The 12846-nt window shown below is 44.9% G+C and overlaps 2 protein-coding genes across 3 annotated transcripts in view; both read left to right on the top strand.

Moving 5' to 3' along the window:
• The window catches only part of AIF1L (allograft inflammatory factor 1 like), an 803784-nt gene that overhangs the window by 512331 nt on the left and 278607 nt on the right, over positions 1 to 12846 (top strand). The gene's annotated exons all lie outside the window — the stretch shown is intronic.
• ABL1 (ABL proto-oncogene 1, non-receptor tyrosine kinase) overlaps positions 1 to 12846 on the top strand; it is a 185201-nt gene that overhangs the window by 145367 nt on the left and 26988 nt on the right. For both annotated transcript variants that reach the window (XM_050759782.1, XM_050759783.1), the window contains exons 2-3: positions 5469 to 5642; positions 6208 to 6503. In XM_050759782.1, the coding sequence (XP_050615739.1) occupies positions 5469 to 5642; positions 6208 to 6503 (470 nt within the window). The remainder of the gene's footprint in view (positions 1 to 5468; positions 5643 to 6207; positions 6504 to 12846) is intronic.

Below are 12846 nucleotides of genomic sequence, written 5' to 3'. Positions count from 1 at the left end.
CTTAGGATAAATTCCTAGAGGTAAGAAAAAAAATCAGATATTAAATTCTTCATAGACTTCTGGTTCATATTCCAGTTGCCCTCCATTTATACACCTACTACTAGCATTGTATGAGAGTGCCCGTTTCTATGAAATCTTACCCGTACTGGCCGTCAGCGTCAAAAAGATGTGTCTGCAGATTTGGCAAGGAATTTGCATTTCCTTGATTATTATCAAGAGTTCAGGCCGGGCGCGGTGGCTCAAGCCTGTAATCCCAGCACTTTGGGAGGCCGAGACGGGTGGATCACGAGGTCAGGAGATCGAGACCATCCTGGTGAATACAGTGAAACCCCGTCTCTACTAAAACTACAAAAAAAAAAACTAGCCGGGCGAGGTGGCGGGCGCCTGTAGTCCCAGCTACTCGGGAGGCTGAGGCAGGAGAATGGCGTGAACCCGGGAGGCGGAGCTTGCAGTGAGCTGAGATCAGGCCACTGCACTCCAGCCTGGGCGACAGAGCGAGACTCCGTCTCAAAAAAAAAAAAAAAAAAAAAAAAAAAAAAAAGTTTCACACACTTTCCATGTTTAATGGTAATTTTTTTTTTTTTTTGGGATGGTGTCTCACTCTGTTGCCCAGGCGGAGTGCAGTGCCGTGACCGTGGCTCACTGCAACCTCCGCCTCCCGGGTTCAGGTGATTCTCCTGCTTCAGCTCCTTAGCAGCTTGGATTACAGGCATGCACCTCCATGCCCGGCTAATTTTTGTATTTTTATTAGAGACGGGGTTTCACCATATTGGCCAGGGTAGTCTCAAACTCCTGAGCTCAAGTGATTGCCGGTCTTGGCCTCCCAAGGTGCTAGGATTACAGGTGTGAGCCGTTGTGCCTGACCTTTAATGATAATGTAAATTTTTTGTGAATTGCTGGTTCATGGCTTTGCCCATTTTTTCCATAATGGAGGGATTTTGCTTTTTCTTGTTGGTATGTAAGGTCCTTGTGTGTCAATAATGCTCTGCCTGACAGTTTTTCTAATATAATGACGGTGGAAGCTCTTAACTGGCTTCCACTTGACTGACTTGCGAAATTGACCAGCACTCTTCACTTCCTTATAAAACATGCCTCCATAGTTCCCATGTGCCGTGGGGTAGCCACACTACCACTGTCTGCTGTTGCACATGTCCACAAGAGCCAGTCGTGTTTGTTTCCAAGCCTGTTTCTTTCAGATATATCTGTTGTTGTAATTACTTGGTTAATATGAAACCAATGAAATGCAAGGGTGAAAAGGGAATTGTTTCTAGGAAAATTAAGATGTATGCTTTAGAAAGACTCAGTAAAGGAAGATAACTTTTTTTTTTTTTCTGTTGAGACGGAGTCTCACTCTGTCGCCCAGGCTGGAGTGCAGTGGTGCAATCTCAGCTCACTGCAAGCTCCGTCTCCCGGGTTCACGCCATTCTCCTGCCTCAGCCTCCCAAGTAGCTGGGACTACAGGCGCCCGCCTCCATGCCTGGCTAATTTTTTGTATTTTTAGTAGAGACGGGGTTTCACCGTGTTAGCCAGGATGGTCTCGATCTCCAGACCTCGTGATCCACCCGTCTCGGCCTCCCAAAGTGCTGGGATTACAGGCGTGAGCCACCGCGCTCGGCCAGGAAGATAACTTCTAAAAATTACTATAGAATTAGGTGTAAGACAACTGTAAATGATTGGAATGGATTACAGAAATCTAGAAAGCTTCGACAGTGGGAATGCATAGTGAATGGCTCTAAGTTCTCCCTCCATCTGTAGGAAATTGAAGCTGGAAGTGAGATGATACATTCATTATAGGGAGGACTTACAGAAGAAAACATCAAGCTCTAATCACATGTCCACATTTCATTCTGTTTGTTTATTTTTTGAAACAGAGCCTCACTCTGTTGCCCAGGCTGGAGTGCAGTGGCATGATCTCAGCTTACTATAACTTACTCTGCCTCCTGTGTTCAAGTGATTCTCGTGCCTCAACATCCTGAGTAGTTGGGGCTATAGGTGTGTACCACCACGCCCAGCTAATTTTTTTATTTTTGGTAGAGACAGGGTTTTGCTATGTTGGCCAGCCTGGTCTCAAACTCCTGACCTCAGGTGATCTGCCTGACTTGGCCTCCCAAAGTGCTGGGGTAACAGGCATGAGCCACCATGCCCAGCCCCACATAGCTACATTTCAAAGGACAGTCTTTAGCCCTACAGTCAAGACTACCAAACCAGCATAAACCAGATGGGGGTGGGGGATCACTTTTTTTTTTTTTTTTTTTTTTTTTGAGACGGAGTCTCGCTGTGTCACCCAGGCTGGAGTGCAGTGGTGCGATCTCGGCTCACTGCAAGCTCCGCCTCCTGGGTTCACGCTATTCTGCCTCAGCCTCCCAAGTAGCTGGGACTACAGGCGCCTGCCTTCATGCTTGACTGATTTTTTTGTATTTTTAGTAGAGACAGGGTTTCACTGTGTTAGCCAGGATGGTCTCGATCTCCTGACCTCGGAGATCACATATTTTAATAAAATTGATAATCTCTAATAGTGATGGCGCTAGGTGTACTTTTAGAGTCAATGTAAATACTCGACAAAGGGAACCTAACGTATGACTAAGCTTCTTCCACACTCTAGGAGATGGCAGTATTGCAAGACTCTGTTGCTTGAAATTATCTTTGCCCCCCACCATTCAGAAAAATTACCAACTGTTATAATAATGTAATTTTGGGACTTACCTTTCAGAGAAACAGTTCCTGAAGGTTGACTTCAGTTAGTAGTACAGAAGCTAGACTTGAAGACCTTTATGATTTATGTTCTGTTGGTTTATCCCAAAGAGATATTTTAGAGCACATCCATTTCTGAAAGTTCTCTGGTCATATTTCCAGAAGTTTAGGCTAGTCTCTCAGGTGGGTCCTTTTTTTTTTTTTTTAAAGAGAATTCAGAATCAGGCCCACCCCTGAGATGGTGTTATTACCCAGGAAAGAATGTGTGAGGATCCTCTAAATCCATAGAGAAGGAAAACTAAAACATAATTCTGTTACCATTTGTGTTTGGCTCAAGCATCTGGTAGATCCTTAAGTTCTTTTCAAATTATAGTGTTCCTCTTTTTCTTTTCTTTCTTTCTTTTTTTTTTTTTTTTTTTGAGACAGAGTCTTACTCCATTGCCCAGGCTGGAGTGCAGTGGTGCAATCTCAGCTCACTGCAGCCTCACCTCCCCGGTTCAAGCAATGCTCCTGCCTCAGTCTCCTGAGTAGCTGGGATTACAGGCACCCACCACTAATTTTTGTATTTTTGCCTGGCTAATTTTTGTATTTTTAGTAGAGATGGGTTTTCGCCATGTTGGCCAGGCTTGTCTCGAGCTCCTGACCTCAGGTAATCTGCCCACCTTAGCCTCCCAAAGTGCTGGGATTACAGGCCTGAACCACCACGCCGGGCCTCTCTATTTAAGATCATAAAAATTACTAAACATCATAATGACATTATTTGGGATTTACTCTTTCAGAGAAACAGTTCCTGACAGTTTACTTCAGTTAATGATTTTTATTTTTATTATTTATTTATTTTTTGAGATGGAGTCTTACTCTGTCTCCCAGCTAGAGACGACGTCTCACTCTGTCTGCAGGCTAGAGTGCAGAGATGAGATCTCAGCTCACTGCAACCTCTGCCTCCTCAAGCGATTCTCCTACCTCAGCCTCCTGAGTAGCTAGCTGGGACTACAGGCACCTGCCGCCATGCCTGGCTAGTTTTTTCTATTTTAGTAGCGACGGGATTTCACCATGTTACCCATGTTGGTTTCGAACTCCTGAGCTCAGGCAGTCTGCCCGCCTCGGCCTCCCAGTGTTCTAAGGTTATAGGCGTGAGCCACCGTACCCAGCCCAGTTAGTGATTTTTAAATTGTAGCTCCTTAAATGAGTAATTTGGATTTCACTCCACAATGTTCTTAAACTGTTAAGATCTACTTTAGGTGATTTGATTTGCTGGTTTGCAAGAACCCGTCTACACTTTGTCTTTAGCACAAAAAAATTCTGGAGAGTTTCAGCCCTGTTAAAAATAAAAAAGGCAAGAAGAAACTGCAGAAACAAATAATAACCTATTTGACCCTGTAATGAATAGTATTCACGCATTTTCTAATTTAAGAGCTGTTGATTGGTTTCCAACTTTTAGAATCTGTTTCAGACAAAACATGGAAGAGTTTAGTAACAGTTTTTTCTATTCTGTAATAATAATTTACACAAGGTAAAAAAAAAAAATGTACAGAAGATCATATTTGAGGGTGGCCGTGGGGGCAAGAAAGCTGGAAGGATGGGTAGGATGTTAATAGCCTTGTCTTGTGAAGTAAGTCCTTCAGAGACACTGTCCTAGCTGGAAGAACAAGCAGTGAAGGTGTGTGTCTGTTGCTGAGAATAGGGCTCCAGCTGATACTTAAGAGAGGTGGGGGTGATCACCAAAAAAACAGCTCTGCCTCTAGGAGCAGAGAGGACTGGGATAGAAAGTATTTATCTTTCATATTAAGCCCTTCTGCACAATTTGATTTTTCTTATTTATTTTTTCTTTTTTTCTTTTTTTGAGATGGAGTCTCACTCTGTCGCCCATGCTGGAGTGCAGTGGCGCGATCTCAGCTCACTGCAACCTCCGCCTCCCGGGTTCAAGCAGTTCTCCTGCCTCAGCCTCCCAAGTAGCTGGGACTACAGGCACCTGCCACCATGCCCGGCTAATTTTTGTATTTTTAGTAAAGATGGGGTTTCATCATGTTGGATCTCCTGACCTCATGATCCGCCCACCTCGGCCTCCCAAAGTGCTGGGATGACAGGCATGAGCCACCACGCCTGGCCTCTTTTTTTTTTTCTTTCTTTCTTTTTATTTTAAGACGGACTTTCTCGTTACCCAGGCTGGAGTGCAGTGGCGCAATCTCTGCTCACTGCAACCTCCACCTCCTGGGTTCAAGCGGTTCTCCTTCCTCAGCCTCACGGGTAGCTGGGACTATAGGCACGCGCCACCATGCCCAGCTAATTTTTGTATGGCTAATGAAGACGGGGTTTCACCATGTTGGTCAAGTTGGTCTCAAACTCCTGACCTCTGGTGATCCGCCCAGCTTGGCCTCCCAAAGTGCTGGGATTACGGGCGTGAGCCACCGTGCCCGGCTAAAACAAGAAACTTTCACTGCATATTTTAAGCAAAGGGAAACGCATATGTGGATAGACTGTTTTAATTTGACTAAACTTATATTGAATCAATGAATTTTAAAAGCTCAAACTATTGGGGAACAATAATTACCGCCTTGGAATGAAAATACTTAATGTTTTCCACAAGATTTAGTAAAGGAAGATTTTTTTTAAAACCACCTTAATAATAATAGTATGTATAGATGTTAATAAATGAAATAAATTAGGGATGTATAATGTTGGAAACATAAATATTTATGCTTCTGAAAATAAAACTAATTTTTTCTCCCGATTTTCTCTTGCTTTTTCTTTTTTCTGTTCCCCCCTTTCTCTTCCAGAAGCCCTTCAGCGGCCAGTAGCATCTGACTTTGAGCCTCAGGGTCTGAGTGAAGCCGCTCGTTGGAACTCTAAGGAAAACCTTCTCGCTGGACCCAGTGAAAATGACCCCAACCTTTTCGTTGCACTGTATGATTTTGTGGCCAGTGGAGATAACACTCTAAGCATAACTAAAGGTAAAAGGGTTGTGGGCAGCTAGTGGTGGTTGCAGGAAACAGAGATCTGGGAATTGCGGCTTGACCTGCCACCCTTTGCTCATTGAAGGAGCAGCTTTGAAATCTGGAATGCAGGGATATCCAAAACAACAACTGCATGTTTCTAAGGGAGTCGCCTCTCCTTAGAGGAGTTCTTGTACAATAGCCCTGAGCAAAAACAGAACTTGCCCTATGTTTTATACTGAAAGGGACAGCTGAACAAAATACTGAATGCAATTTTTCCCCTAAGAAAAAGCATTATTTCCCTAAAATGTTGTCTTATATTAGGAACAGAGCACTTGAATAAACATAATTGATTATAAAAACTGAGGCTATATACTTACCTATCTGTTCCGTACAAACAGGAAGCTTCAGATATAAATGTGTATTCTCATACACTTATAAATGCATATCTTTAAGTAGACTTGTTAAAATGAAATTGGCATTTAGGAATTTGGAAATCTTTAGTAGTTACACAAGAATCAATGAAAAAGAATGAAGCTGGTTTCCAGAGCTGATATGTCTGATTTGGTTCCTTTCTTCTAAGGTGAAAAGCTCCGGGTCTTAGGCTATAATCACAATGGGGAATGGTGTGAAGCCCAAACCAAAAATGGCCAAGGCTGGGTCCCAAGCAACTACATCACGCCAGTCAACAGTCTGGAGAAACACTCCTGGTACCATGGGCCTGTGTCCCGCAATGCCGCTGAGTATCTGCTGAGCAGCGGGATCAATGGCAGCTTCTTGGTGCGGGAGAGTGAGAGCAGTCCTGGCCAGAGGTCCATCTCGCTGAGATACGAAGGGAGGGTGTACCATTACAGGATCAACACTGCTTCTGATGGCAAGGTAGGGGACCCTTGGCAGGGGGGCTGATGGGCCCGGGGCAGGGGAACCCAGAGGTCCTGGTGTCGGATTGATAAATTATTGCAGGAAAGCTCAACCAGGAAGATGTTTAAAGAATCTTTCAAGTAAACAGTAGGAGTCATTCTTTTAGCCTTATGAAGACGCTTTATTGAGGATTGGTTCCGTGATATTACAAGTTCCTGGGCCCAGTATGATTCTCTTATTGTCTTGCTAGAGTTTTGTTGTTAGCAAGTTACTTAAAATAGGAGGAATATCTGTTGGGTTTTGGACACACTTTTTACAATAAGATTCTTCCTTAAAAAAAGATATATTTTATAATGATAGTAATCATCCTCAATTAGAAAAATTCAAATAATAGATTAGCTTTCCCAGAGCGAAAGACCACTTTAATATCCCCTCCCCCACAGAAGCCTGGCATGTGGGCTTCTTCCTGCAGATGAACACATTCATGGAGAGGTGTGTGGACGTACGTGCATATACACATGCAGTTTTCGGTGAAAACCAGGATCAGACCCACAGCTTACCAAACCCAAAGCGTATTGTTGTAAGGGAGGTGGCATATGTAATTTTGTGGTCTTCATATAAATAGTCCTTCAGAGTCCATAAAGAGAAGGGAGGAGTTAACATTGACTGAGGTATTGCTGTAATTCCTGCATCTTTGCAGAAAGGGAGGCATAAAGAGATCTTGCCGATATCAGTGTAGTGAGACATTGATGGAATAGGCTTGGATCCCCACAGTCTGCTCTATTGCACCAGGCTGTAGTTGAGGTACAGTGTAGATAGGTGGATTGGTGTGGTCCGGATGGTGTATGTTTGTTTTTCGTTGTTTTTTTTTTTTTTTTTTTTTTTTTTTTTTTTTTTTTTTTTTTTTTTGAGATAGAGTCTTACTCTGTCACCCAGGCTGGAGTACAGTGGTGCGAACTTGGCTCACTGCAACCTCTGCTTCCCGTGCTCAAGTGATCCTCCCACCTTGGCCTCCTCAGTAGTTGGGACCACAGGCACACACCACCACACCCAGCTGTTGTTTGTTTGTTTATTTTGAGATGACATTTTCGCTCTCATTGCCCAGGCTGGAGTGCAATGGTGCGATCTCGGCTCACTGCAACCTCTGCCTCCCGGGTTCAGGCACTTCTCCTGCCTCAGCCTCCTAAGTAGCTGGGATTACAGGCATACGCCACCATGCCTAGATAATTTTGTATTTTTAGTAGAGACAAGGTTTCACCATGTTGGTCAGGCTGGTCTCGAACTCCTGACCTCAGGTGATCCACCTGCCTCAGCATCCCAGAGTACTGAGATTACAGGCATGAGCCACCGTGCCCAGCTGTTTTTGTATGTTCAGTAGAGACAGGGTCTCGCCATGTTGCCCGGGTTAGTCTCAAACTCTTGAGCTCAAGCAGTCTGCCCTCCTTGGCCTCCCAAAATGCTGGGATTACAGGCATGAGCCACTGCGCCCAGTCTGTATTTTTTTTAATAGTATGTAATGCATGCATGTGGTTACAAAAATTCAAAAGAACAAGATGAATTACAGTAAAAAGTAGTCGTCTGCCGGGCGTGGTGGCTCAAGCCTGTAATCCCAGCACTTTGGGAGGCCGAGATGGGCGGATCACGAGGTCAGGAGATCGAGACCATCCTGGCTAACACGGTGAAACCTCATGTCTACTAAAAAAATACAAAAAAACTAGCCAGGCGAAGTGGCGGGCCCCTGTAGTCCCAGCTACTTGGGAGGCTGAGGCAGGAGAATGGCGTAAACCCAGGAGGCGGAGCTTGCAGTGAGCTGAGATCCGGCTACTGCACTCCAGCCTGGGCGACAGAGCGAGACTCCGTCTCAAAAAAAAAAAAAAAAAAAAAAAGTCGTCGTCTCTTAATTCACTTTTCCTGCGCAGAGGCAAGCACTGTTACTAGTTCCTTCCAGAGTTACCTGGACATAGATGGATGGTATATAGATGTTTATATGGATGTTTATATTCAAAAAGGCACACAAATGATGCATGCTCCAGGCTGTTCTGCATCGTGCTTCTCCCGTGTGATAATACACCTTCGAGATTGTTTTATGGCAACAAGTTTAGAGCTGCCTCATCTTACCAGTGACTATGTACCGTGGATGGACTGTCACTTATTTCAGTAGTCCCCTGCTGGTTGACTTTTAGGTTGCTTCTAATCTTTAGTTATTATAAATAATGCTGATACGAGGTGGCTTTCAAACCTTTTTAAAAATCTGGGTCTGCTATAAGAAAAATTCATTTTACATCACCACCCAGCCCTCAAAATATAACAAAAGTTTCATAAAGTCTTACCCACCTTTATGTGTGTAATGCACTCTGATTTTGTATTTCATTCTGTTCTGTTTTATTTTTTAAAAAATTCTGGTTGTAATCCACTAAATTTATTTCATAGACTGACTAGCGGCCCACGGCCTGGTTTGAAAATGTGCTGCGCATGCTTCTTTGTGTGTGGTGTAAGTGTATGTAGATAAGTCGCTAGAACTGATTGAAGGTTATGTTCATTGCCAAGTCACCCTCTATAGAAATTGTACAAATTTGTTCTCCCACGAATAATCCACAAAAGGGCTTGTTTCCCCTTAACCCACACCAACAGTTTATTATTAGATATGTAAAAACATCTTTGTCACTCTGACTGGCAAAGACTGGCATCTCATTATGTTGAATATGCATGTGGCATATTTTGAGTCATCTTTATGCCATTTAATAAATTCATCTTTTTCCTACATGTTAGAAATATACCAAGTGTATATGTGTATCTAGGCCTGTTGATCTCTCTGTTCTCTTCCATTGGTCTGTCTATCTGTATGCCAGTACCAAACTTGTAATTGCTGTAGATTTATACTGTGTTGTGGTATCTGTTAGGCTAGTCCCCACTTAGCTTTTTAACTTTTTTTTTTTTTTTGGCTGTCTTCACACATTCACTTGTACCATGTGAATGTACATCTACTTCCTTTTTAAATTTTCTTATTTTTCTTTACATCCCAAAGTCTTCTGGCTGAAGTCCTGTTGCCCATATCTGATGCTTTCCACCACTGCAGAATTCTAGTACCAACACTGCAGTGTGTATGTTGGACAACAGAGCCTGTTGTCCATGTGTAACTAGACATGGGCCTGTCAGCTTGCTTTTTGGGTTATTGTTCTTATCCCGGAGGTGGAGCTATGTCCTTCCATTCTGAGGGATGTACTTCAGGGCATTGCGCCCTTTGAAAGAGCCTTCAGACCACAAGGGTACCTTTCTAGTGAATCAGAACACCAGGGTGCACCACCCATAGGAGGTGATTTTCTGCAGCAGACAGCTTGCTTCGCATCTGTGCTATCTATCCAAGGCAAGTCATGCTGCACCAAGATAATCACTTGAGGTTTGCACTGAATGGGATAATGGTTTCTTTTCCCTAGAGCTGTTTAATCAGCAACCTTGGAACAGATGCAGGCAGGCATGATCTAGTGTGACAGCTCATTAGCTAGGGGTTGTTATAAAATACTGTTCAAAGGGGCAAGGAAAGACCTGCATATGGGATACGTGATTTGCAGAATTTGAGATTCATCCAAAGAAGGAGAATCTGCCTAAGAGGCCTCTGTCTAAAAGCTAGTATGTGCCAGGTGGGTTTGTTTCATTCCAGGTAGAGCACAGGGAGTTCATCTGACTAGGCAGTGTCCGCCACTGGGCAACACATCACACTTTCCTTGGCGTCTTGCCTCCTCCCTCCCCCCCGGCAAAGACTCTCCTATCAGCTGTGTGGGCACCTGGGGACTTCTGAGCCCACAGCGTCCCTTCTGCGGAGGTTCCTTCCTGTGAGGGCCGCACTCGAGGAGCGTGTGCTGGGTGGGATCGTATCGCTGGAATGAGTGAACATCATTAGAGGGAGCTCCCACAGCTATGTGTGTGACCACGTGGCTCGCCGCTGAAAAATGCTGCTCACATAGCAGAACTTTGATGCAATCCTTTTTGGATTTCTAAGGGGAAAAGTTAAGACTGATAGGAGGAATAGGCTGGGGTTGAGTAAGTTTGGTTCTTATTTTTAAATTAGTTCATCTTCAGAAAACAACTGAATTTAGAAGATTCTTCTATAAGGCCCCCAAGGATTTCTTTCTGCTTCCTCCTTATTGGCTCTTATTTGCCTCTCTCCTCATGTTCTGAGCTTTTCAGCAGCCCTTGTGGCTCATCAGTCAGCCCAGGACCACCAGCTCGGGGCTCAGAGTTGGGGACTGGGAGTTATGAGCTGGACTCTTGAAGGGGCCAATACTAAACTGAGCCATTGCCATTTCCTAGGAGCCTAGACAGTCTCAAAACTCTTTGGATACCCTGGGATTTGATTGTCATTTTTCTGATACTTTCCCAAAGTTGTAACCCTCCATCGACATAGCAGAATTGAAGATTGATTTTTCTTCACCACCTCCTGCCTAAAGTTCTTAGTTCTGAATGTTTTTGTCCACACCTCATTGACTTCTGTGAGATGCCCCTGTCACGTTCCTCAATTCCTTCTAGTCCTTAATAGAGTCTTTCCTTTTCTTGAAAGAAATTTGCCCAGTTGACATTTGTTTTCATGGTCTGCTGAAGTGACAGATCCAGGGCCCTAAGCTTCAGCCGAGTGGCAGGAAGGGACCATTTACACAGCCTCTTGGATGTTTAAGGTTTACCCTCCCTGACAGTGGCTCAGCAGGCATAGGCCTCCTGGTGAAAAGCTGAGCACATGGCTCACCTATTCCAGTGAAGGAGCTTTGGACCGTTCTTTTGTACTGCAAGGCTTGCCTTCCTGCTGGTGTCTGAGCAGCTCTCGGGGGAACTTGCTTCCTGGCTGAGCAACCGGTAAACAATATGTCTGAGGTGGGACTCCTGGGCCCAAGGCAGCCAAAGGTTGCACAGTCTAAGCTCTGTTAGCCTGTCAGTGTGGCTGTCAGAAGAAACACTGTTTCTTTTTTTTTTTGTTTGAGACAGAGCCTCACTCTGTCACCCAGGCTGGAGTGCAGTGGCATGATCTTGACTCACTGCAACCTCTGCCTCCCAGGTTCAAGCGATTCTCCTGCCTCAGCCTCTCAAGTAGCTGAGACTACAGGTGCCCACCACCATGCCCGGCAAATTTTTGTATTTTGTTTTTCGGTAGAGACGTGGTTTCACCATGTCGGCCAGGCTGGTTTTGAACACCTGACCTCGTGATCTGCCCGCCTTGGCCTCCCAAAGTGCTGGGATTACAGGTACGAGCCACTGCTCCCAGCAAAACGCTGTTTCTAAGAGTTTCTTTGACAAGTCCTATCCTTCAGGTTCATGCATGATTAGGAAGAGGCAGCAGCCCTGGCTGAGCACCTGAGTGTTAATGGAACCAGATGCATAGCATAATGACATGGCATTCATGACACTGACTTTACTTTCTTCCCTGAACATGCCATGAATTCCTGATGATCACACAGTTCCCCAACAAATGCTGCTCAAAACCTAGAACTAATCAGGAGCAAGCACCAGCCTTGACTGTTAGTGGGACACGGGGAAGATGGCTGTGAACCGAATATGCAGTGCCTTTGAGGGAGAATGGTTTTAATATTTAGGAAGTATCAGTATGTAAGTTTTATGTTGAAAAATGAACTAAGTCACAAGGTCTGTAAATTTAATTATTGAAAAGGATAAAGTTGGGCCATTCAGTGAAACCTCCTGTAACTGAAATCTCTAACACAGTAGCCAATGGGGGAATCAAATGAGCCCAAGAAATTCTGCATAAACTAGGACTTAGGGGAGCCATTAGCATTCCACGCTGGAGTGAAGGAACCAGATCCGCCAGTTGGGGAGCACTCCTTTGAGGCCTGTGCTTCCTGCTCCGACAGGAGAGAAGGATAATGAGACTTGCTCCCAGGTGCCCTGCCCTGGAGCCCAGCAGGCCACACGGGCTCTTTGACCCTGTACTGTGCCAGTGATTTCCAAGGTGGGAGTGGTGCTCTGATTCCAGGAATGTCTTGGAATGGCTTTTCTCACTTCTCTAGACTCCTTGGTAGGGAGCACACCATCAGCGGAGCTAACCTGAGAACAGGGGTTGGAGCACTTGCCACCTGCAGTGAAGTAATTGGACAGCTGACAGACTCTTCCAGAGGGTCAGGGATTGGGAGCTGACCCCAAGTCCCGCTCCATTTTCTTTGTGTACAGCACTTGTGTTGGTGACTAGTACTGAAGAGAGTGAGTATGTCGCTGTGTGAGTATGAAGCTAACGGCAGCCCTCAGCAGTGCCGACTTCCGCTCCCCGATGCATTCCTGTGCGCACGTTCGCGGGTCTGAGCGTGACTCATGGTCTGTCCCTAGAGCAGTTCACTCAGAGGCTTCTTCTCTTCCGTGCTCTCAA

The sequence above is a fragment of the Macaca thibetana genome, chromosome 15 (assembly GCF_024542745.1).
Source record: "Macaca thibetana thibetana isolate TM-01 chromosome 15, ASM2454274v1, whole genome shotgun sequence".
In the NCBI taxonomy this organism is placed as follows: domain Eukaryota; kingdom Metazoa; phylum Chordata; class Mammalia; order Primates; family Cercopithecidae; genus Macaca; species Macaca thibetana.
Note: the sequence above shows the minus strand (reverse complement) of the source record. Positions and strands in the feature narration are given on the sequence as shown.